Source organism: Silene latifolia, chromosome 11, assembly GCF_048544455.1.
Source record: "Silene latifolia isolate original U9 population chromosome 11, ASM4854445v1, whole genome shotgun sequence".
Lineage (NCBI taxonomy): Eukaryota > Viridiplantae > Streptophyta > Magnoliopsida > Caryophyllales > Caryophyllaceae > Silene > Silene latifolia.
In genome coordinates, this window is record NC_133536.1 from 61,987,728 (window position 1) to 62,010,337 (window position 22,610).

General features: G+C 40.7%; 1 protein-coding gene across 1 annotated transcript; it reads right to left on the reverse strand.

The window, feature by feature from the left end:
* Nucleotides 1-1,847: 1,847 nt before the first annotated feature.
* LOC141613487 (uncharacterized) lies at nucleotides 1,848-22,304 on the reverse strand. The gene is made up of 4 exons (XM_074432228.1): nucleotides 22,052-22,304; nucleotides 2,891-2,967; nucleotides 2,319-2,810; nucleotides 1,848-2,216 (listed from the first exon to the last, which is right to left on the reverse strand). The coding sequence occupies exons 1-4, from the start codon at nucleotides 22,302-22,304 to the stop codon at nucleotides 1,848-1,850; spliced, it is 1,191 nt and encodes a 396-aa protein (XP_074288329.1).
* Nucleotides 22,305-22,610: the final 306 nt, after the last annotated feature.

Consider the following 22,610-nt stretch of genomic DNA (forward strand, 5'->3'; position numbering starts at 1 on the left):
CATACCACAATTAATTTTCGCAAGGTGGAAACTCCGTCCTAAGGTTGTTTGACAAAAGCTCTCCTCACAATTGTATTTGAGTTTTAGAAGAAGAATAATTATGATTGTGAGGTATAGGGTTGGTATTTATATAAATTGGTAGGAGGAGTGGGAAGGTTCTGGGAAAGTCCCTTTAAAATTAAAATAAGGAAAATATCGTAGAGCATAGATAACACCCAAACCAAATACTACCTTCCCTCAAATTCCTCCAACCCGTCACCCCCACACACGGTCCAAACACGGCCCAATCCTTGTTAGCTCACGCTCCAACCCGGTCCAACTAATCCGTTTTATTTTATTTTATTTTGCTTCTTTTCTTTTACGACAACGACCTATTATTTATAAATATTAATTATTAATTATTAATTAAAATACGGAGTATTACAATCTTCCCTCCTTAAAAAGAACTTCGTCCTAAAGTTCACCACACTACACTACTCGAACTAAACAACCACAACATTGAACGATACACAAGCTTATCTATATTACTATCATAAATGATCAAAATCAACGCGAACGCGGTGTGATATTCTACTCCGGAAACAAAAAGGTTATGTCCGCGTAACCAAAATACCTTACGCAAACAAATGAGGATACTTCTCCCTCATCTCAACTTCAACTTCCGAAGTAGCCACCTCTACATTATGATTAGAACATAAAACATTCACCAAGGAAATCTCACTATTTCTAATCTTTCTCACTTTTCTGTCCAAAATCTCTTTAGCCACTTTCTCATATGACAAATTCTCATCCATCTCAACTGTCTTAGCTGCTAACACATGAGTAGGATCACTCACATACTTCTTCAACTATAAAATATGAAAAACATTATGCACTTTTTCCAAAGCTGGTGGTAGTGCAAGACGATATGACACTTCGCCAATCCGGTCTAAAATCTCATAAGGTCCAATGTACTTCTGACTCAACTTTCCTCTCTTACCAAACCGCATCACACCCTTCATTGGTGATACTTTCAATAACACTTTGTCCCCTACAACAAACTCAATATCACTCCTTTTCAAATCTGCATAACTCTTTTGCCGATCTTGCGCAGCTCTCATCTTCTGTCTAATTACATGTACTTGCTCAACCGTCTACTGAATCAACTCCGGCCCTAGTTTCACGACATCATTGATGCCATCCCAACAAAGTGGACTCTTACACTTCCTTCCATACAAAGCTTCAAAAGGTGCCATGCCAATACTAGCATGATAACTATTATTATAAGAAAATTCTATTAAGTCCAACCTTTTTTCCCATGATCCTCCAAACCCCAATACACACGCTCTTAACATATCCTCTAAAGTCTGAAGAGTCCTCTCAGTTTGTCCATCTGTAGCTGGATGAAATGCAGTGCTCATCTTTAAAGTTGTGGCCATACACTCTTGAAACTCTTGCCAAAACTTAGAAATAAACCTTGAATCACGATCAGAAACAATATCCTTAGGAATTCCATGTAGCTTCACTATATTCTTAACATATGCTTTAGCCAATTCAGCCTTACTCCACGTGTCTTTCATAGGAATAAAGTGTGTTATCTTAGTCAAACGATCTACTACCACCCAAATCATATTATTCCCTTTCTGGGTGCGAGGTAAACCAACAATAAAATCCATAGAAATGTTCTCCCACTTCCATTCAGGCACATCCAAAGACTGTATCTTACCATGTGGTCTCTTATGCTCACCTTTCACCCTTTCGCAAACCAAACATCTAGAAACAAACTCAGCAACCTCGTTCTTCATCCCAGGCCAACAAAACGTTTTCTGCAAATCCTTATACAACTTATCTCCTCCAGGATGCACAGATTATGGTGTAGAATGTGCTTCGGTCAAAATATTTCTTTTCAAGTCCTCATCATCAGGCACACACCATCTTCCCTCAAATCTTAAACCACCATCTATTCCTATGACAAACCGTGATGACGCACCCTCCTCTACGGCCGCACGCCACTTATCCAATTTCGAATCTCCTTTCTGCTTCTCTTTGGCCTCAGTATACAGCTTTGGTTCAACCGTCAAATCCACAACTGAATCCCCTTTTCTTATCACACATATTCCCATATCCTTTAATTGATCATGCAACTTAACCCGCGACATAGCTAAACATAAACCATGAACTGACTTCCTACTCAAAGCATCCGCTACCACGTTAGCCTTCCCCTCATGATAAACTATCTCCATATCATAATCTCCAATCAGTTCTATCCACCTCCTTTGTCTCATATTAAGCTCTTTCTGCGTGTAAATATACTTAAGGCTCTTATGATTAGAAAATACCTTAAAAGTAGCTCCATATAAATAATGCCTCCATAAATTAAGAGCAAACACGACCGCCCCTAGCTCCAGATCGTGCGTTGGATAATTCTCCTGATACGGTTTCAACTGTCTTGAAGCATAAGCGATTAATTTCCCTCTTTGCATCAGCACACACCCCAAACCATTTTTCGAAGTATCGGTATACACCTCAAAATCCTTACTTCGTTCAGGTAAAGCTAATATAGGAGTTGTGGTCAAGCGTTCCTTCAAAGTTAGAAAAGCCGACTCACAACTCTCATCCCACTTAAACCTGTTCTTCTTTCTCATCAAAGATGTCAAAGGCTTAGCTATCTTAGAGAAATCATTCACAAACCTCCTGTAGTAGCCAGCTAACCAAAGAAAACTCCTTACATCAGCCACGTTTTTCGGTTTCTCCAAGTTAGACACTGCCTCAATCATTCCTGGATCAACTGACACTCTCTCCTTTAACACCACATGACCCAGAAATGCTACCTTATCCAACCAAAGTCTGTTAAAGTCTGTAACACAATCCTCAAATGCTTCTCATGCTCCTCTCTATCCTTAGAGTACACCAATATATCATCAATAATGATAACGACAAATTGATCAAGGTAAGGACTAAACACTCTATTCATCAAATCCATAAATACTGCAGATGCATTAGTCAAACCAGAAGGCATAACTACAAACTCATAGTATCCATATCTCGTCCTAAAGGCTGTCTTAGGTACATCTTCTTCCTTATCTCTCAATTGGTGGTAACCCGACCTCAAGTCAATCTTAGAGAAAACTCCAGCTGCACTCAACTGATCAAATAAATCATCAATTCGAGGCAAAAGGTATCTATTCTTAATCGTCACCATATTCAACTCCCTGTAATCTATACACAATCTCATGCTTCTATCCTTCTTCTTAACAAACAACACAGGTGCTCCCCAGGGCAACACACTTAGCCTTACATATCCGTTTTCTAGCAATTCCTCCAACTGCTTCTTTAACTCCTCCAACTCCTTTGGTCCCAACCTGTAAGGTGCTTTAGAAATAGGTCTTGTCCCAGGTTTCAACTAAATATTAAAATCCACCTCTCTCTTTGGAGGTAAATTATGTGACTCTTAATTGCGCACATTTAGTCCCCTAATTGAACCCATTTTGCATACTAATATAGCATTTCATGACTATTTTATCCGTCAATTCCTTCCTATTTTGCTTTCCTATTGCATTGAATATGTCTTGTAGGAAAAAAGATACTGAGGCGGAATTCCCGTCTCTCGTGCATATTTGGAAGCTTGTTGATGATCTTAGATGGACTAGTATAAAGACGAGGCAAGCAAAATAACCAAGGATGTAGGAATAAAGAGTATATAGAAGGATCATAGGCTTAAAAGCAAGGGTGACGAGAAGGAAGCCATTACAAGAAGAAATTGCTCGGAACCAAACCAAAAGTTGCTTTTTTGGCTCTAAAAATATGCTAGATAAAAAGGCGTCGAAAAATCAAGTGGTCTAGGCTTTTGAACCAGTCCAATAGGAGTCCGGATGAGAAAATGACGTCCATTTTACAATCCGAGCTCAAATAGACAAGCTGTCCCAGGATCCGCGCATCCCGAACTCAATCCGGGCTTCCCAGACTCAAGACGAGCTTCCAAGACTCAAGCCGGGCGTCCCAACCTCAGGACGAGCGAATTGTTAGGCAGTCAAGAATGGAGAAGAACCCTGTCCGAGCATCCGAGCGTCCCGAGCTCAGGATGAGCGTCCCAGACCAGGATCCGTGCGTCCCGATGCCCAATCAAAGCGGATCCCCTCACAGGACAGGCCGTGTTTCAAGCCAATCCGCGCGGATTTTCTTGGGAGTTGCTACATGATCCGCGCATTTCCCTCGGGACTTGCAAAGCTCTATTCAACACTTAAGCATTGTTATTAACTAATCTACCCTTGCATAACCTAATGATGTACCACTATATATACTCGTTGTATTACCAAGCTAACAACCAAGTTCCCTTAGATTAAATCAATCTCTTTTAGATTAGATTAGGAGTATATTAGAATAGATTATTCTTTAATCTTTCCACAAATTACACATTAATCTTTCCTTAATTATTGTTCAAGCTTTATTATTGGGTAATTGAAGATTATTGGGTTATTATTTGGAGATTTGACAACTCTTCATCAATCAATCAAGTTTTATTCTATTATTCTTTCCTTTCCAATTTTTCATCTTAAGTTTGGTATAATATCTTTACTCTTTATTGCTTATTTCTTCACTCTTTTATCATGTTTACACTTCTTGTGATGATTGACACCATTGATAACATGTTTTCCAGGATAATAAGTGAGTAGTTACTTAACTAGGATTAGTGGAGGATTGGGGGAGTTAATCATGGGATAGATTTATGCTTAATGAGTTTATATGAATGCTTGCTTATTGTTTTTCAACTTATGCACATATCATATTTGATGAAATGCTAGACTGTGAAACCTGGCACTTTTTGCCCATCTCTTATCTATTGAACAAGGCTTGTAAGATATAAACTAACCCAAGCCTTGTTAGACCTTGCATAGAGTTGAATAGGGAAAATCCAAGTCAACTTGTAGGTGTTGTAAAGTCTTAACCGACTTGGCTCCGAGATGTAAGTTTCCCTAGGAATTGGTTTATCATGCATGTAGTCTAATAGGAAGAATTAAGTCGACTTGTAGTTGTTGTAAAGTCAAGTGGTCTAGGCTTTTGAATCACTCCAATAGGAGTCCGGATGAGGAAATGACGTCCGTTTTATAACCCGAGCTCAAATAGACAAGCTGTCCCAGGATCCGTGCGTCTCGAACTCAATCCAGGCGTCCCAGACTCAGGCCGGGCGTCCCAGACTCAAGACGAGCTTCCAAGACTCAGGCCGGGCGTCCCAGACTTAGGACGAGCGGATTGTTAGGCAGTCAAGAATGGAGAAGTGCCTTGTCCCAGGATCCGAGCGTCCCGAGCTCAGGACGAGCGTCCCAGACCAGGATCTGGGCGTCCCGATGCAAAGTCCGAGCGTATCCCCTCACAGGACAAGCCGTGTTTCAAGCCAATCGGCGCGGATTTCCTTGGGAGTTACTACATGATCCGCGCATTTCCCTCGGGACTTGCAAACATCTATTCAACACTTAAGCATTGTTATTTACTAATCTACCCTTGCTTAACCTAATGATGTACCACTATATATACTCATTGTATTACCAAGCTATTAACCAAGTTCCCTTAGATTAAATCAATCTCTCTTAGATTAGATTAGGAGTATATTAGAATATATTACACATTAATCTTTACACAAATTACACATTAATTTTTCCTTAATTATTTTTCAAGCTTTATTATTGGGTAATTGAAGATTATTGGGTTATTATTTGGAGATTTGACAACTCTTCATCAATCAATCAAGTTTTCTTCTATTGTTCTTTCCTTTCCAATTGTTCATCTTAAGTTTGGTATAATCTCTTTACTCTTTACTCTTTATTGCTTATTTCTTCACTCTTTTATCATGTTTAGACTTGTTGTGATGATTGACACCATTGATAACATGTTTTCCTTGATAATAAGTGAGTAGTTACTTAACTAGGATTTGTGGAGGATTAGGGGAGATAATCATGGGATAGATTTATGCTTAATGAGTTCATATGAATGCTTGCTTATTGTTTTTCAACTTATGCACATATCATGTTTGATGAAATGCTAGACTATGAAACCTGGCATTTTTTGCCCATCTCTTATCTATTAACAAGGCTTGTAAGATATAAACCAACGCAAGCCTTGTTAGACCTTGCATAAAGTTGAATAGGGAAAACCCAAGTCGACTTGTAAGTGTTGTAAAGTCTTACCCGACTCGGCTCCGAGATGTAAGTTTTCCTAGGAATTGATTTATCATGCATGTAGTCTAATAGGAAGAATTAAGTCGACTTGTAGGTGTTGTAAAGTCACAAATGACTCGGCTCCGGGACCCAAATCTTCTTATGAACTATATGACATGAACGAACTTAAATCCAATAATAATAAATTGCTTGCATCTATATAACTCATTTATGTTATCTTACCATGATTCCCCTAAGATCCCATGACATCCTAGTATCCCTTTATTATTTGTTTACATCTTTATTTACTTTATTGCTTTCATTAGTTTAGAATCTTCAAACCAAATCAATTGTGACAACCCTAAGTGCAACTACAATTAGATTGAACAATTTGAGTACCCCCGTCCCGTGGATCGACCCCGACTTGCTTGCTATGCTAATAGTTGGGTATAAATGTGTTTGAGGGCATACAACAACACACTCCATCAAAATGGCGCCGTTACCGGGGACGGTGTTGTGTATTTGAATTATTCTTTTGTCTAGTTATAGTTGTGCTTCTTCTTGAGGAGCCTTGGTTGCTAGGGAATTTCGTTTCTTGTGCTTTAACCTTGAGGAACTTGTTCCTCAAGGTTCGTTCTTACCGTTTTATTGTAATGTCCGTGCTTGTAGTTGTTTCCTTATCTTAGCTATGATGATGGCTCAAGACTTGACATATGGAGTATGTGGTGGATGTTTTGAGTATGACTATGGGTATGGGGAGTTTGAGGAGCAAGTCAACACAAATCTACCTTACAACTCATACAATGAAAGTCCTAACTACTACCCCAACTTTCCCAACCAAAATCACTACACCCATTATCCACAACAACCACCCACCCAAAACTCATTTTACAACCAATTCCAAATGCCACAATATGAGCATTTTCACACCCACCCACAACAAAAAGATGAGCCCAACTTTGACATTCAAAATATGGTTCTCCAAATGATGGGAGATCAATAAAATTTCTTCAAACAAGTGCTAGAGGAGAGCCAGAATAGGGACAATGTTCTTCAAAGCATTGTTACCCATGGTGAGGAGTTGGCAATTCAAATTGCCCAAATGAAGAAAGCCCAAGTTACTACTCCTCACCAATCCTTAGACATTGATCATGAATGCGAGTTTGAATGAGCTACCTTTGATGAGAAATGGGAAGAGCCAATCTCCTTGAGCTCTTGTGAGTATGAAAGTGTGGTGTTTAATGAAGAAGATATGAGGTTGATTAAGCTAAATACTCTTAGCCTTTGTGAGTATGAGGGTGTGTCATTTGATGTGGATGTTGAGGTGTTGGAGAAAGAGTTGATGAGAAGGAGAAGAGCCCCCATTTATGATTCATATGAAGATAGTGATGATGAGAAGCCTATGAAAGAAGCTTATGCGGAATATGTGTCTTTCAATGACTATTGGAATGTAGAAGAGGAAAGAAGTTATGACATTGCCTCACTTGAGGAGCCCATCCTTGAGAAGTTTGAGGTATGTTTCCATGAAGAAGATGAATTCCTCTTTCCTATTGACCATGAAGACCTTTTCGCACCCACCATGGAACCTATGATTGTTGGAGATGATATGGTAAACCTTCTCCAAAAGCTCAAATTGTTGTATACAAGGTACTTGGTGGAGAAGCTCAAGAGCAAAGCTATGAATGAGCTTACTTGTGGAGACTTAGCACCCACAATCTAAATTCCTAAGGTACCCCGTCATCAATACTATGAGAATTATCCTTCTATTCTTGAAGGATTTATAAATCCAAATGCTATCATCATCACCATATTTGAGGGAGACGGGAGAGAATGGAAGCCTCCCGATTACAAGAATTGTAAGCTTGCTAATTTGGAGAGCCAAAAAGGCTATGATAAAAAGGCCAAGGTAAAGGGGAGAAATTTCAATGAAAAGCCCCTTGTGGAGGATTGGCTCTATTCCATTTTGAAGTGGCCATGGTTCTATCTTTGCTTATTTGAGGATTGTGCCCAAGCCTTTGACTGGTTTTTGAGAGCATTGAGCAACATGGATAGCATCAATAACCATGGCAATAAGGATGAGTTTGGTGGAGTCCTCCCTCAAACCACCATTTGTAAGATATCTTATCCTTTGACTTTGCACTGCATTTAGTCTTGCATTTAGTTTTATACATATACATTTAGCTTGCATTCATTTACTTACCTCATGATTAAACCTCCATCTTTGGTACTTTAGATGATGTTTTGAGCGGTTTGGGGAGGTTCAACCATGAAGTAACATACATCACAATCAATCATAAAGTATAGCTTGCATTGTAATATATTTCACATGTCCCATTTAGTTAGTTACATTTGCATTCATGCAAAGTCACTAATGACCAAACCTCATTTCTCCTACACTAGAAATAGTACTTAAATCGGTTTGGGAAGGTTTGATCATAGGTGGCCTAAGCGTTTACTTAGAACATGCATCATTTAGTGTAGTTTAGATTGCATTCATTTGTTATATATGTCATATAGAATTGCATTTAGTTAGAGCATGCATTCATTCATATCATTGCATTTGTACTTCAATTTCCATAAAACTTTAAAAATCCAAAAAACATATATTTCTTTTTCATTCCGACTCTTACATGTACATTGAGGACAATGTCCAAAATAAAGTGGGGGATGGGAATTTATATTTCAAAATACATAAAAATTGAAAAATTTCGAAACATACCAAAAATATGTTCTTTAATTTCATAAATACAAAATCCATAAAAATTTGAAAATTTAAAAATTCCAAAAATATGTTCTTTCCTTTGTTGTGTAGGATTGTATATATTGTATATATTTGTTTGTTTGTTTGTCACTCTTATCCCATTGGGTTGACTACGCCACATTCGAGGCATGAAGGAAATAGAAGACCGCATGGTATGATCTTTCCAAATCTCCGTCCTCCTTTTTATATGTTAATGACAATGTGGCTATCTTTTGATTGATGCGGTATGAACCAATGTGTTGCTAAAAGTTTGCATTTAGATTACATGGCATACTAGTTGATAGAAGCATATGCATTAGAGTTGTATATATGTTAGTTGCATCATGGCATGTAGTTTGCATGGTTAGAATTTTTTTGTGAAAATGCCTATTTGGGAAGCTTGACAAGTGTATATAAGGCCCTTGTAGATAATTTTTCTCCTTGAGACTTTGTTTGCTAGAATACCCTCAAGACACCCTAGGATGTGTCATACTAGTATCTTTTGACCCATGGACTAAGGCCTAGTCAAGAGTACCTTGTGTTGTGATAACTCCTTGACTACCGTTTATTCCAAGGTGACCTTTGAAACCATGCAACCATTCTTGCACTTCTATCATCATATTTTGCCAACAAAAAGGGAATGGGCACAAAAATCTCCAAATTGAGTTCAAGTACGAAAATGAAAATCAAAAAGTTTGCACAAAAATGCATCAATGAAAAGAGGAGCAAAAATAGACTCTTATGCTTCAATAAAAGTACCTTTGCTACAAAAATGGGGTTACTTTGAAAAATATTCAAATATGAAAAGATTGAAAAATTTGCCAAGTATCAAAATGCCAAACATCAAAAGTGGCAAAAAAAATGTTCTCAAAAAGTCAAATACCACAAGAAATTGGGGGAAAAAACAAATCAAAAAGCAAACTACCATTATGAAACTCATGCATCTTGAAACCCTTTCTATCCATTGATCTCATTTTTTGTTGCATGGTGGAGAGGGGACGGCCCTTCTTCTTGTCTAGGCAAGAGGGGGAATTCCGCGATCCTACAGTGTTTCTAACACTATAGGAAGTCTACTCTTGATGAAAGCATTTAGCGATTGAGGATAAAAGTACCCTAGTTTGACACAACTTGGAGGTGATTTGTTGGTATCCTTTTAGACTTAGTAGTTTGGAGAAACAATATCTATGATGAAGTGTATACCCTTAAATTGCTTCCCTTGTAGATGCTTTCCGCCACTTATATGAGGAAAGTGGCTATTCTTTTGTAGATGCATCCATTACTTCTTTTGTGTGCTTAATGCTTGGATGTATCACCATTTTGGCAAGCCCCAACTTGCCTTGAAAGAAGGCATCTTACCTCATGGGTGTTTTGTTGTGAGTTGAAGGGGCGGAGCGAGACCCGCTAATTGTCTCACATCGGTTATATTATTACTAAGATAGTTTAAATAAAGGTCTAGTTCTAGTCACCTCTTTACTCGGGACGAGTAAAGGTTCGGTTTGGGGATGTTCGATGTGACTCTTAATTGCGCACATTTAGTCCCCTAATCGAACCCATTTTGCATACTAATATAGCATTTCATGACCATTTTATCCGTCAATTCCTTCCTATTTTGCTTTTCTATTACATTGTATATGTCTTGTAGGAAAGAAGATAATGAGGCGGAATTCCCGTCTCTCGCGCATATTTGGAAGCTTGTTGACGATCTTGGATTGACTAGTATAAAGAGGAGGCAAGAATGATGACCAAAGATGTAGAAATAAAGAGTATATAGAAGGATCATAGGCTTAAAAGCAAGGATGACGAGAAGGAAGCCATTAAAAGAAGAAATGTCTGGGAACTAAGCCAAGAGTTGCATGTTTGGCTTTGAAAATATGCTATATGAAACAACGTCGAAAAATCAAGTGGTCTAGGCTTTTGAATCACTCCAATAGGAGTCTGGATGAGGAAATGACGTCCGTTTTACAATCCGAGCTCAAATAGACAAGCTGTCCCAGGATCCGCGTGTCCCGAACTCAATCCGGGCGTCCCAGACTCAGGTCGGGCGTCCCAGACTCAGGACAAGCGTCCCAGAGTCAGGCCGGGCGTCCCAGACTCAGGACGAGCGGATTGTTAGGCAGTCAAGAATGGAGAAGAACCCTGTCCCAGGATTCCAGCGTCCCGAGCTCAAGACGAGCGTCCCAAACCAGGATCTGGGTGTCCCGATGCCCAGTCCGAGTGGATCCCCTCACAGGACAGGCCGTGTTTCAGGCCAATCCGCGTGGATTTTCTTGGGAGTTGCTACATGATCCGCGCATTTCCCTCGGGACTTGCAAAGCTCTATTCAACACTTAAGCATTGTTATTTACTAATCTACCCTTGCTTAACCTAATGATGTATATATACTCCATTGTATTACCTAGCTAACAACCAAGTTCCCTTAGATTAAATAAATCTCTCTTAGATTAGATTAGGAGTAGATTAGAATGGATTATCCTTTAATCTTTTCACAAATCCGAATCATAAGCACATAGCGGAAGCTATAATTGTTACTCTACGAATCCTTCACCTAATAACAATCACAACAATACTAATCACAAATAAGCCAATCCACCTTTCCCCCAAATTTAATCATTAGAGCAAAATCCTATGAGACAGATCTAATCAAAAGACACAATACTAGTGACTTACTGGCGAAACTGATGCGAAAGAGATGAACGAAAGACTCACGAACGATTAATTGCCTTGATAGTGATTAAGGGTCATTAGATGAGTGAAGAACGTAGTTTAGGTTTTTTTTTAAATGAATTAGAAACTGTTAACGAGGTTTATAAAATCTTTAATCACCCTTAATCAAACCGCGGAAATTAATCCCGTCAGACCGGTTACTCGGTCGAGTACCTGGAGTACTCGGCCTAGTACCCCTTACTCGGCCGAGTATTACACTACTCGGCCGAGTGTTCCTGGACAGTAGACTGACCAGAAAACACACGACACCTTACTCGGTCGAGTTAGCCCCATTCGGCCGAGTAAGCTAGACTCGGAAAATCGTGGTATTACAGTCTTCCCTCCTTAAAAACGAACTTCGTGCCCAAAGTTCATGCCCATACCTACATGGCAAGCACACATGCCACTCCACCAACTATCACTCCACAACTCTCATCCTTCATCCTCGACACAAACGCACCGAACAACGCCTAACGCCTACCTAAAATGTAGCCCACAACATAGCATCAACCATATAGTATCCCACCTAACTCCATAACTCTATCGAATACCAACAACACATGTTCCGCCAACTTTGTCTTACTTCCATACCGCTCACTAACAATTCCAATCACCACTATATACCAAGCGAGTTGTTACATTCTACCACCCTTAAAATGAACTTCGTCCTCGAAGTTTACTCACACTCATAAACGACACCACCCAAAAGTGTCAACACTATCGTAACCATACTTACCTACAACCTTACTCCATAACCATACACATAAAATACATACTACTACAAGCATAACCTATACCTTTCATAACATCAACCACAATTCCATCTTTTATTTCACATCAAGACTCAACACTTCCAAATATACCACCGTATGCATAACCATCAAACTCTCTTTGTCGCATCCTACTCTTTATAAGATAAATGTTACGTCCTCGTAACCCAAGTAGTACTAGATCCTTTGCTATTCCTTCCCCTTATTACCATCTCATGTAACTGATAACCGACTATAACCTTAACACCGATAACCATTCCCATTCCCATGGCTCTCTCTCCCTAATTCTATACTCTTAATCATTCCGCACACCACCTAACATATACCACAAAATCCTCAACATAATCACTACCACAACTCACCCACATTACCGCACAACCACATTTTTGTCTATTCACGTACTTATCCCCATCACCTAACTTAGGACCCAAAATTGTTACACACCTACTTGATCCTCAAATTCCCTTTTTATTGTTATCAAACTCGTCCATAACTTGACATGATACTAATTTCCAAACACTTTATACTTACTGTTCCGATAAAAGACTATGGCCAACTACAACTTCCAGCTCAGTACCCACATGTTCCGCTAATTACTTACCACAACTATGTCAACAAAAGTGTCATCTAACATAAGATTGAAAGTGTTCCAACCAACTCCCCCAACTATGTTTCTTAATCAAGGTATCACTGTAACTATGACAACATCGACCACATGTGCAATTCTCTTCCATATTATACTCTAGTCTTACCCACAAGTCAAAATTAAAAGAAACGGCGATAAACAAAACAATAATCTATATGCCTATACTAGACTGACATAACCTTTCAAATGTCCATCTCACAAGTACCCCACCTACTCCACCAAAACAAATGACGGCATCCCAACACCGCCACCAACAGCCAGACCGCACCGCAGCGCGAAAATACATGCATCGCAACACGGAGTACCGTGCTCGTATCGTAACTTGAGGCACCACAACCACATTGTTAAACATCGCAACTTATACTATCTCATGATTACAGACTCAGTATAACTTCCTTGATAAAAGAAAAGTTCCTTAATACCGCTTTATTAGATCACCAAAACACAACATATTACATGGAATTATTAGATAACAATTTATGAACACCATACCATACTACCACTCATGAGGTCAGAACCTCACACGATCAATTAAACACGACATAGATCCATAATCAAATCTAACTAGCCAATCCTAATCACGTAAGTTACAACTTGATAATGGATATCCCTCACCCAAACTTAACTCAGACACCCTTCAAAACCTATCCTCCCATCCGCACAATTACTACCACCGACAAACATAACCATATCATAAGTACCTATCTACTAGCAAACACCTCCTATATCCACATCTTATACTCCCTCACAACCATATATACCAACCAGGCCTCCACAAAATCAACCTCTTTGGAAGGTCTAACTTCCCTATTTAGCATCTTCCTTAACCATTGGTGACGACACCAAGACACCACCATCTTTCATATAACTACTCTATTACCATCACCTCTAAATATAGCAACGCATTTCCTCTCTTTGGTTATCATCCCAAATAACGAACATGATGTGACTCTTAATTGCGCACATTTAGTACCCTAATTGAGCCCATTTTACATACTAATATAGCATTTCATGACCATTTTATCCGTCAATTCCTTCCTATTTTGCTTTCCTATTGCAGTGGATATGTCTTGTAGGAAAGAAGATAATGAGGCGGAATTCCCGTCTCTTGCGTATATTCGGAAGCTTGTTGACGATCTTGGATGGACTAGTATGTAGAGGAGGCAAGAATGATGACCAAGCATGTAGGAATAAAGAGTATATAGAAGGATCATAGGCTTAAAAGCAAAGATGACGAGAAGGAAGCCATTACAAGAAGAAATTGCTCGGAACCAAACAAAGAGTTTCTTGTTTGGCTCTAAAAATTTTCTAAATGAAACAACGTCGAAAAATCAAGAGGTCTAGGTTTTTCAATCACTCCAATAGGAGTCCAGATGCGGAAATGACGTCCATTTTACAATCCGAGCTCAAATAGACAAGTTGTCCCAGGATCCGCGCGTCCCGAACACAATCCGGGCGTGCCAGACTCAGACCGGGCATGCCAGACTCAGGCCGAGCGTCCCAGACTTAAGACGAGCATCCCAGACTCAGGCCGGGTGTCTCGGACTCAGGACTAGCGGATTGTTAGGCAGTCAAGAATGGAGAAGAACCCTGTCCCATGATCCGAGCGTCCCGAGCTCAGGACGAGCGTCCCAGACCAGGATCCGGGCGTCCCGATGCCCAGTCCGAGCGGATCCCCTTCACAGGACAAGCTGTGCTTCAAGCAAATCTGCACGGATTTCCTTGGGAGTTGCTACATGATCCGCGCATGTCCATCGGGACTTGCAAAGCTCTATTAAACACTTAAGCATTGTTATTTACTAATATACCCTTGCTTAACCTAATAATGTACCACTATATATACTCCATTGTATTACCTAGCTAATAACCAAGTTTCCTTAGATTAAATCAAGCCCTCTTAGTGGAGGCAAACCTTCCTTAGATTAGATTAGGAGTAGATTAGAATATATTAATCTCAATCATTCAATATTAATCTTTCCTTAATTATTGTTCAAGTTTAATATTGGGTAATTGAAGATTAGTAGGTTATTATTGGAGAATTGACAACTCTTCATCAATCAATCAAGTTTTCTTCTATTATTCTTTCCTTTCCAATTGTTCATCTTAAGTTTGGTATAATTCCTTTACTCTTTATTCTTTATTACTTATTTCTTCACTCTTTTATCATGTTTATACTTGTTGTGATGATTGACACCATTGATGACATGTTTTCCATGATAATAAGTGAGTAGTTACTTAACTAGGATTAGTGGGAGATTAGGGGAGTTAATATTGGGATAGATTTACGCTTAATGATTTCATATAAATGCTAGCTTATTGTTCTTCAACTTATGCACATGTCATGTTTGATGAAATGCTAGACTATGAAACCTTGCATTTTTTACCCATCTCTTATCTATTCAACAAGGCTTGTAAGATATAAACTAACTCAAGCCTTGTTAGACCTTGCATATTGTTAAGTAGGGAAAACCCAAGTCGACTTGTAGGTGTTGTAAAGTCTTAACCGACTCGGCTCCGAGATGTAAGTTTCCCTAGGAATTGGTTTATCATGTATGTAGTCTAATAGGAAGAATTAAGTCGACTTGTAGGTGTTGTAAAGTCACAAATGACACGGCTCCGGGACCCAAATCTTCTTATGAATTATATGACGTGAACTAACTTAATTCCAACAAAATAAATTTCTTGCATCCACATAACTCATTTGTGCTATCTTACCATGATTCTCTTATGATCCATTGACATCCTAGTATCTTTATTAATTGTTTACATCTCTTAATTCATTGCTTGTTTTATTCCATTGCTTCCATTAGTTTATACTCACCAACTCCAACCCAAATCAATTGTGACACTAGCATAAATAAAGATAGATAGACTTAGAACCCAAAGCACACTGTCCCGTGGATCGACCTCGACTTAACCACTAACTAGTTTTTTGTTGAGAAATATAAATGTGTTTGATTGGGCGTGTGACGACCACGTGACCAGCAAAATGGTGCCGTTGACGAGGACGGTGTTATGTGATTAAGTTCTTACTTGTTTGTCTATCTTTATTTGTGCTTTAACCCTGAGGAACTTGTTCCTCAAGGTCGTTTTTACCGTTTCATTGTAGTTTCCATGTTTGTAGTTGTATCTTTATCTTGGCTATGATGATGACCCAAGACTTGGTACATGGAGTATGTGGTGGATCTTTTGAGTATGACTACAATGGGTATAGGGAGTTTGAGGAGCAAGTTAATACAAACCTACCTTACAACTCATATAATGAAAATCCTAACTACTACCCCAAATATTTCCACCAAAATCCCAACATCCAATATCCACAACAACCACCCTCCCAATACTCACTTTACAACCAATTCCAAATGCCACAATATGAGCACTTTCACACCCACCCAAAACAAAAGATGAGCCCAACTTTGACATTCAAAATATGGTTCTCCAAGTGATGGCAGACCAATAAAATTTCTTCACACAAATTCTAGAAGAGAGCCAAAAAAGGGACAATGTTCTTCAAAGCATTGTTACCCATGGTGAGGAGTTGGCAATTCGAATTGCCCAAATGAAGGCAATCCAAGCAACAACCCAAGCTAATTCCCTCTTGCTAAGGCTAAAGGATCCATGATTATGAAGGAATGGTAGTTGCCATATTAGGTTAATACTTGTGTAGTCTTTGTTGCTAATCGCTGCAGTTAATTGTATCTGTCTAACCGAGTCGACGCAGTTAGACATTTTTATCATAGTAACCCTTGACCTGGACCGGAAGGTTGGAAAGGGTGAGACTCGTAGCGAACATTAGGGCACTGTAGTGAGGGCGGAAGCTAAGCTACCTGTGCTTTAGGGCGAATTGAGACCGGAAGGAGATATTCACCGCTCCTCAGACCATACTTGCATTGACCTGAGACTTAGACTACTTGACTGAATGATCATGGTGAACCGTCTGTCTTAGCTGTTTTCCTTATCTGTTTAATCCTTTTTCTTGTTTTTTTCTCTCTCTCTCATTCTCATTAGTTTAGAACAACAACCCAATTAAAACCCCCAATTTGGTTACCGTGACGAACTTAGACAGAGCTGACATTTTTCCATCTCCCTGTGGAGATCGACCCGACTTCCCTAGCTACATTAGTTAGAGTGACACGTCTGTCGCGTACCTGTCAAAAATAAAACCTAACGGTCTCAACTAAAATGTAGTAGAGGCAGTCGAGTATCGAATCCTCAGGGAGGTAATGCAACTATAGCTATCTATTTCTAATCCTATGGTAACAATTGGTGTTGATTGAGTTTGTTTGGTTTCTAAACTACGGAGTTGAAGGGAAAGAGAAATAAGCAGAAGGCAGTAAAGCAGGAAAGTGAATTAAAACTATCAATAAGAGGGGGACATGTCGGGAATTCGGTTCACTACGGTAGTTCAACAACTTAGCAGTAAATGACTCAGACGAACTAATGCGAGACGGATATTAGAAGGTTCTTTCGGTCCACTTCCCACCCTAAAATACCACTAACTTAACTTTCGTCCTCATTAGGGTAGTCTACTGTTTATAGCAGGCCAATTTAGTCCAATCTTTCGATCCAGGATTAATTGTAGCCAGATTAATGGGTGACATAGAAGCGTGCACTCAACTAGGTCGGAAATTACAGTTAAATTGCTATAGTGACAGAGTCTCTTTAATCAATTCGTCCAGTTCATTCGCTACGTCGTCATTTTCCTACCGCAGATCCCCTAATCCCAACATGAAAGGGTTTAGCTACTCATATTCTTAATAAAACTAACAGCAAATAATTTTCCAGCAGAAAACATGATGAATAACAATAAATTGCAATAATAGATAAACTAGGGCAAAAGAATAAATAAGGCAAACAAAGAATTAACGCAACAAGAAGGTTAATTATTATTGAGAGAAGAAAGGGAATTACAATCCAAGCAAATTCCGGCGTAAAGAACCCGAATCCAATGAAGCAATCCCGAAGGTAAGAGTAGCAGTCGAAGTAAAAGTAACGTAGGAGAAATAACAGTAGTTTTCTAATGTGAAAGATAGTAAAAAAAATGATAAAGAATGCCTAATAACCTAATAAATCATAGGTTAAATAGCCAAACCATAAAGTGTTTATGCGGAAATAAATAAAACACGGACTGATTAAAGCCCATAATGTCGATAACCTCTCGATCGAGTGGATTAAACCACTCGATCGACCAACATCTCAGCAGAAGTCCCTCGATCAACCAGCAGGGTACTCGATCGAGGACTTGGTCATGTGCAGCTTACTCGATCGAGTAAGGAATAGCTCGATCGAGCCTCAGGGAGCCTAGGAACTACTCGATCGACCACCAAACAGCTCGATCAAGCACTTGTATCTTCAACTCAGCTCACGTCTCCACCCAAACGCCTCGTAATGCGTGCAACGACACTTCCAAGTGCAATGTCTTACTCTGGGTCAATCCCGTCTCCTCTAAATGCATGCAAAAAGGACGAAAAGGAGTATGGTTCCGCTACTTCCGCGATCATTCCTGCAGAAAGGACAAAATACACCAAAGTAGCCAATTCGGGGCAAAATACTATAAAAACAGTATATAAATGCATAGAAATACGTGCTAAAATAGGCAAAAAAGACTATACATTAGGCACGTATCAAATCTCCCCAAACCAAACCTTTACTCGCCCTCGAGTAAACTCAAAACTAACCTAATGGAACGGAAACGATAACTCAGAGCTAGCTTAACTTGTCTACTTAAACCGCTTTAATGCAACAAGGATCAACGGTTAAAGCTAAGTAGTCAATACGCAAACGAATTATAAGCTGCTCATAAATAAAGCTGACCTATCGACCTTGCAAGACCAACAAAACCGGACTCTCACGTGGTCACTCTTCTCTCATGAAGCAAAGGGCAAATGTTATATGTAAAAGAGAGAAGAAAAGACAGTCACTCGCCTAACTGCGACCTACATAGCATGCATGCAACAAAAATGAAAGACAATTCAAGTACTAATGCACACACTCCAACCGAAAATGTCCGTCACAGCCGAGGATTTGCAAATAATATGGGAATAGTGAGGTTCAGGTGAGAAAAGGCAAAACAAGTTATGGAAATGTGGAGGTAAAAGCGTCAAGCTAGTTCCTAACAGGACCATGATAAACCATCCGGATCTCAACTGTCTGAAAGACTAAACACAGGTGCCCTTCACTTGGCACAAAACTCACTAGACTCAAAGCACAATCTCCTCAAAAATATAGAATAAGAGTGGAGGAGTTAGACGGTCACAAAGTTCCCCTTTTTAAACACCGTCTGAAGATACTAACTGGAACAAACAACCTTTTTCAATTGTACATCCTCAAACATCTTCTCAACTCTGACAAGAGGGTACAACTTTTCCACAATTTTTTCTTTCTTTTTGTTCACTGTATACGTGAATCTCATCATTTTTTCATTTCCTTTTCTTTTTTTTTGTTTTCCTTCTTTCTTTCACGTTTCTCTTTTTTTTTTCTTTTTCAGTACTTTTTTTTTCTTCCTCCTTCCTTAATACAAACACCAACTCCAAACGGGAATTACGGACCAAACTGCAACGGAAAACATACCACAAAAGGACAGACTAACTAGCTTGACTAGGCAGGCTTAGTTTGGAATGTGGCTAATGGGTCAAAAAGGCGAGTTTTGGTCAATATGGAGCTAAATGGGTGAAAGATGTAAAGAAAGGGGAATTTGCAAGACCCTCCCTGCATGTGACACCAACCACAAACCCGAATATATGCATTTGACGAGAAATTGAATGTCATAAATGTGCAAATGAGACGAACATGCTATGCAAGGAGTACTGCTCTCAAAATTCCTAATGAACTGGTCATGAATGGCACCAGTTATGGCTCTAAAACTCAGAATTTTTAAGTAGTTTGCCAATTTATCAGGTCAAGTCTAGACAGTCAGCTATTATTTGAACAGAAATTCGTAGACTATGCGTATGACAAAGCTAAAAACCGTCAATAAAGTGCAAGGCTCAAGTGAATTGACAAGTTATAGTGCATTTTCATCACGGGAATCTACCGTTCCGACTCAACCTAAATGCAGAAATAAACGTGAAATTTTTTTTTTTGAATTTTGACATTTTCTAATTTTTTTTTTTTTTTTTTTTTTGGATTTTGGATTTTGGATTTTTTGAAAATAAACAACAAATGCAAACTGAGAAATTAAACGTGAATGCAAAACAAATGCGGATGCAGACTCAAAAGGATGCAATACCCTCCCCAAACCAAAACGAACAACGCCCTCGTTGTCCTCCAGCATACACCAGCAGAAAAATGGGGGATGGGAGTATACAACCAATAAAAGAAAAATAAAGGAGACGAAATAGAAAGAGTAAGAAAACATACAAAACACGAACTTCCCCAAACCAGCCAGAAAACTGGGGAAGTGAGTAGACCAGTAGCTACTCGTCGTCGGCACCGCTGTCTCTCTGGCACTCCGACTCAAAAAAACGGTCTCCCCAAACCAGCAACAAACAAGGGGGACCTTCTAGTCATCCTCTCCAGCCGCGTCCTCCCCAGTCGGTGTAAACGGGGGATCCCTCTCCTCCTCTCTGGCAGCTCGCTGTGCTGCTTGCTCAGCCCGCAACCACACCTCTCGTGCTACCGCTGTCTCCTCCACCGACTCCTCTGAGTCAGAAGGAAGTGGAGGGTACCCGTCCGCTGGGTATCGGTAGAAGGAGGGATGCGGCCACCCCTCTGGAATCGGTCGGTCGACTCGGATATGGTACTCGTAGATCGGGAATACAGCCAAAGCCATATCCTGTCGCATCTCAGTAATGTACCTGCACATATCCAAAAGCAGGGGATCACGACGCCCTTGGTCCATGACCTCGGGCGCCCCTAAAGCAGGAGGGCAAACAAAATTGGCCGGGAAAACCGAACCAGAAGGAGGGTCAAGTGGAGGTGCAGGCGTAGGAGTCTGTGTGGGTGTAGGCTGAGGCGTGGGGGTCGGTCCAGCCTGGGCCTGAGTCTGAGCCTGAGAGCTGGAAGATGCTCCGGCCTCCCGCTTCCTCTTCCTAGAAGAAGAAGGAGGGGTGAAGGTAAGGTGGTAGGTAGGTAGAGGTGGCCTCGCTCCCTCAGCAGCAGACGGGAGCGGTAAGAGTGGAGGCAGGGTAGAGCACGGCAAGGTAACAGACGTGGAGCCACAAATCTTCCACGTCCTCGCGCTCCCCTTCGCCTTTGGGAACCAGGCGAAGTCAGCCATGGCACCCAGGTCAAGGTGAGCCATCTCATCGGGTGCAGTGAATCCAGGCTCAGTGGGGTAAAGGTGGCGGGCAATCCTAGTAACTAGCCCGCCAGACAACAGCGGTCTTGACTCGAGTCCCAATTCCGTTCCAATGCTGAGCTACTAGATAGGCAATGTTTAGAACAAACGGGGTACCGTAGTCAATGTTGAGGTACCCCGCGAGAATCGCTAGCTCAGTGTTGGTTACGTTATTGGGCTCAGGGCGCCCAAAAATGGTCTCTCCTAACAGACGCAAGTAGTAACGGGGCGCAGGTAAGTGAACATGAGCTCTCTTCCGTGCCTGGAAGGGGGTGTGAGTAAGCGCAGCCCAAAGTGGCTGAAGGAGGTCTCAAGGTGGGTCGGTGGGACCGTCACTAACTAGGCCTAAAACCTGCCCAAACCGGGCCAGAGTCCAGTGGTGAGACTCATTGCGGAGTCGAAAGTGAATGCAAGGGCTAGATGGGTTGGCAGAGTAAGAGTCGGTGTCAAAGGAGTAGGAGCTGAAAAACTCGTATGTAGGGATACGAATGGTAGCCTCCTGCATGGTAATCAGACCCGACATACCCGTCCCATTCAACAAACTACAGACCTCCTCATAAATGCCTAAGGTCTCTAGGTCGGTCCGTGCAAGGAAACGGGTGGAGGAAAGAGGGCAACGAAGTAAAGCGGCTAACCGAGTCCGGTGAGCCTCTGAAGTGAAACGTATCGTGGGCATCTTTGATAACGGTGTGAGAGTGCCCTCTCCCGCGACAACAGCCTTAGAAGGGCTGGAAGTGATGGCTAACTGGCTAGCCTGCTGATGTGGCCTCGGTGGCAGCATACCAGGCTGCGGAAAGCGGGGGGTGAATCCGCAATCCAGCAGAGAGAAGGGCCTGGTAGGGGTAACGGCTGGTGTAGCCTGAACTGAGCTCCCGGCTGAGTTGGCTGTGGTGTAAACTGTCCCTGCAGGCGAAACAAGGAGAACTGGTGCTGCAGTAGTGACCAAGGCGGAGCTAGTGGCAACAGCAGGGACCACTGACTCGCTCGGAGAAGGGCTGGAGGAAGAACTCGCCGAAGGCGAAGAACTAGTATCCATCCTGCAAAGTATCAAAGGGCATGATAAGAGAAGATAGCTGCTAACCGTGGCTAAAATGAAGCGTTAACCAGCATGTGACAGCAAAAAGAATGGCCCTATTAGTCGAAAAAAAATCGACTTCCAGAATGCAAAACCCAACAATTCCTTAAGACTTCGAAATACAGCATGGGAGTGGTGGTGATATGATAGAATAATGACTGCGAAAGGAGACTAAGAGGCATGAAAGCCGCATATGAAAGCATGTGGGACTCCTAGCAGACGAAAAACACTCACAGTACAAGATTTCCAATGATTCACAGCATGTAA